Source organism: Histomonas meleagridis (genome assembly GCF_020186115.1).
Source record: "Histomonas meleagridis strain 2922-C6/04-10x chromosome Unknown contig_110, whole genome shotgun sequence".
Lineage (NCBI taxonomy): Eukaryota > Parabasalia > Tritrichomonadida > Dientamoebidae > Histomonas > Histomonas meleagridis.
The window spans coordinates 1-1,724 of record NW_027150755.1 but is presented as its reverse complement, the minus strand read 5'-3'; the positions used below and the strand labels follow the sequence as shown (position 1 = coordinate 1,724).

Here is a 1,724-nt window from a genome sequence, read left to right as displayed (position 1 = left end):
CCTGGACCTGGTGAACACGAACTCAACTTCACCTGTATTAGTTCGTGAATGCATTGTAAATTCTATTGGCATCATTAGCAAATTTAGGTTGAATGTTATATGCTCCTGGACCTGGATTATCAAGTCGTGAATCACGTGTTTCTGAATGTCGTGATGTAATTGTTGCTTTAGGTGCATCTGCGCCAAGTGGTGGCGGAACATAATTAGGTCCTGGCGTGTCTTCAAATTCTTTCATCTTATGTCGTGATGACATCGTAATTTTAGGTCCTTGACCAATAGTTGAACCAATATCACGATATGGTGCTGCAATAACTTCTTGTTTAGTTTCATGTCGTCCTTTCATTGTAAATTGTGGTGATTTAGGTTTGTTATCATTCGGTGAATAATCTGCTGGTCCTGGTGTAACTGAAATATCTCTGTCTTTTGTTTTACATCCAATAGTACCTCGATTTACCTCCTAAATCTCGTGATACTACATAATCTGATGGTCCTGGTGTAACTGAAATATCTTGATCCTTTAGTCGAATATGCATTGACTAGCTGATGGTGCTCGTTTCTTGACTGCATCAATATTAGGCATATATGCACCTGGACCTGGTGAACACGAATCAACTTCACCTGTATTAGTTCGTGAATGCATTGTAAATTTATTGGCATCATTAGCAAATTTAGGTTGAATGTTATATGCTCCTGGACCTGGATTATCAAGTCGTGAATCACGTGTTTCTGAATGTCGTGATGTAATTGTTGCTTTAGGTGCATCTGCGCCAAGTGGTGGCGGGAACATAATTAGGGTCCTGGCGTGTCTTCAAATTCTTTCATCTTATGTCGTGATGACATCGTAATTTTAGGTCCTTGACCAATAGTTGAACCAATATCACGATATGGTGCTGCAATAACTTCTTGTTTAGTTTCATGTCGTCCTTTCATTGTAAATTGTGGTGATTTAGGTTTGTTATCATTCGGTGAATAATCTGCTGGTCCTGGTGTAACTGAAATATCTCTGTCTTTTGTTTTACATCCAATAGTACCTCGATTTACCTCCTAAATCTCGTGATACTACATAATCTGATGGTCCTGGTGTAACTGAAATATCTTGATCCTTTGGTCGAATATGCATTGATGCTGATGGTGCTCGTTTCTTGACTGCATCAATATTAGGCATATATGCACCTGGACCTGGTGAACACGAATCAACTTCACCTGTATTAGTTCGTGAATGCATTGTAAATTTATTGGCATCATTAGCAAATTTAGGTTGAATGTTATATGCTCCTGGACCTGGATTATCAAGTCGTGAATCACGTGTTTCTGAATGTCGTGATGTAATTGTTGCTTTAGGTGCATCTGCGCCAAGTGGTGGCGGAACATAATTAGGGTCCTGGCGTGTCTTCAAATTCTTTCATCTTATGTCGTGATGACATCGTAATTTTAGGTCCTTGACCAATAGTTGAACCAATATCACGATATGGTGCTGCAATAACTTCTTTGTTTAGTTTCATGTCGTCCTTTCATTGTAAATTGTGGTGATTTAGGTTTGTTATCATTCGGTGAATAATCTGCTGGTCCTGGTGTAACTGAAATATCTCTGTCTCTTTGTTTTACATCCAATAGTACCTCGATTTACCTCCCAAATCTCGTGATACTACATAATCTGATGGTCCTGGTGTAACTGAAATATCTTGATCCTTTGGCCGGAATATGCATTGATAACGCTGATGGTG

At 39.1% G+C, this 1,724-nt stretch overlaps 2 protein-coding genes across 2 annotated transcripts; both read right to left on the bottom strand.

The window, feature by feature from the left end:
* Nucleotides 1-37: 37 nt before the first annotated feature.
* Nucleotides 38-343, bottom strand: GO595_000759 (uncharacterized protein; the record flags this gene model as incomplete). Its single annotated transcript, XM_067921081.1, has 1 exon — nt 38-343. The coding sequence occupies one exon, from the start codon at nt 341-343 to the stop codon at nt 38-40; it is 306 nt and encodes a 101-aa protein (XP_067779075.1).
* Nucleotides 344-517: 174 nt separating this feature from the next.
* GO595_000758 (outer dense fiber protein 3) lies at nt 518-787 on the bottom strand (the record flags this gene model as incomplete). The annotated part of the gene is made up of 1 exon (XM_067921070.1): nt 518-787. One exon carries the CDS (start codon nt 785-787, stop codon nt 518-520), a length of 270 nt encoding a protein of 89 aa, XP_067779074.1.
* Nucleotides 788-1,724: the final 937 nt, after the last annotated feature.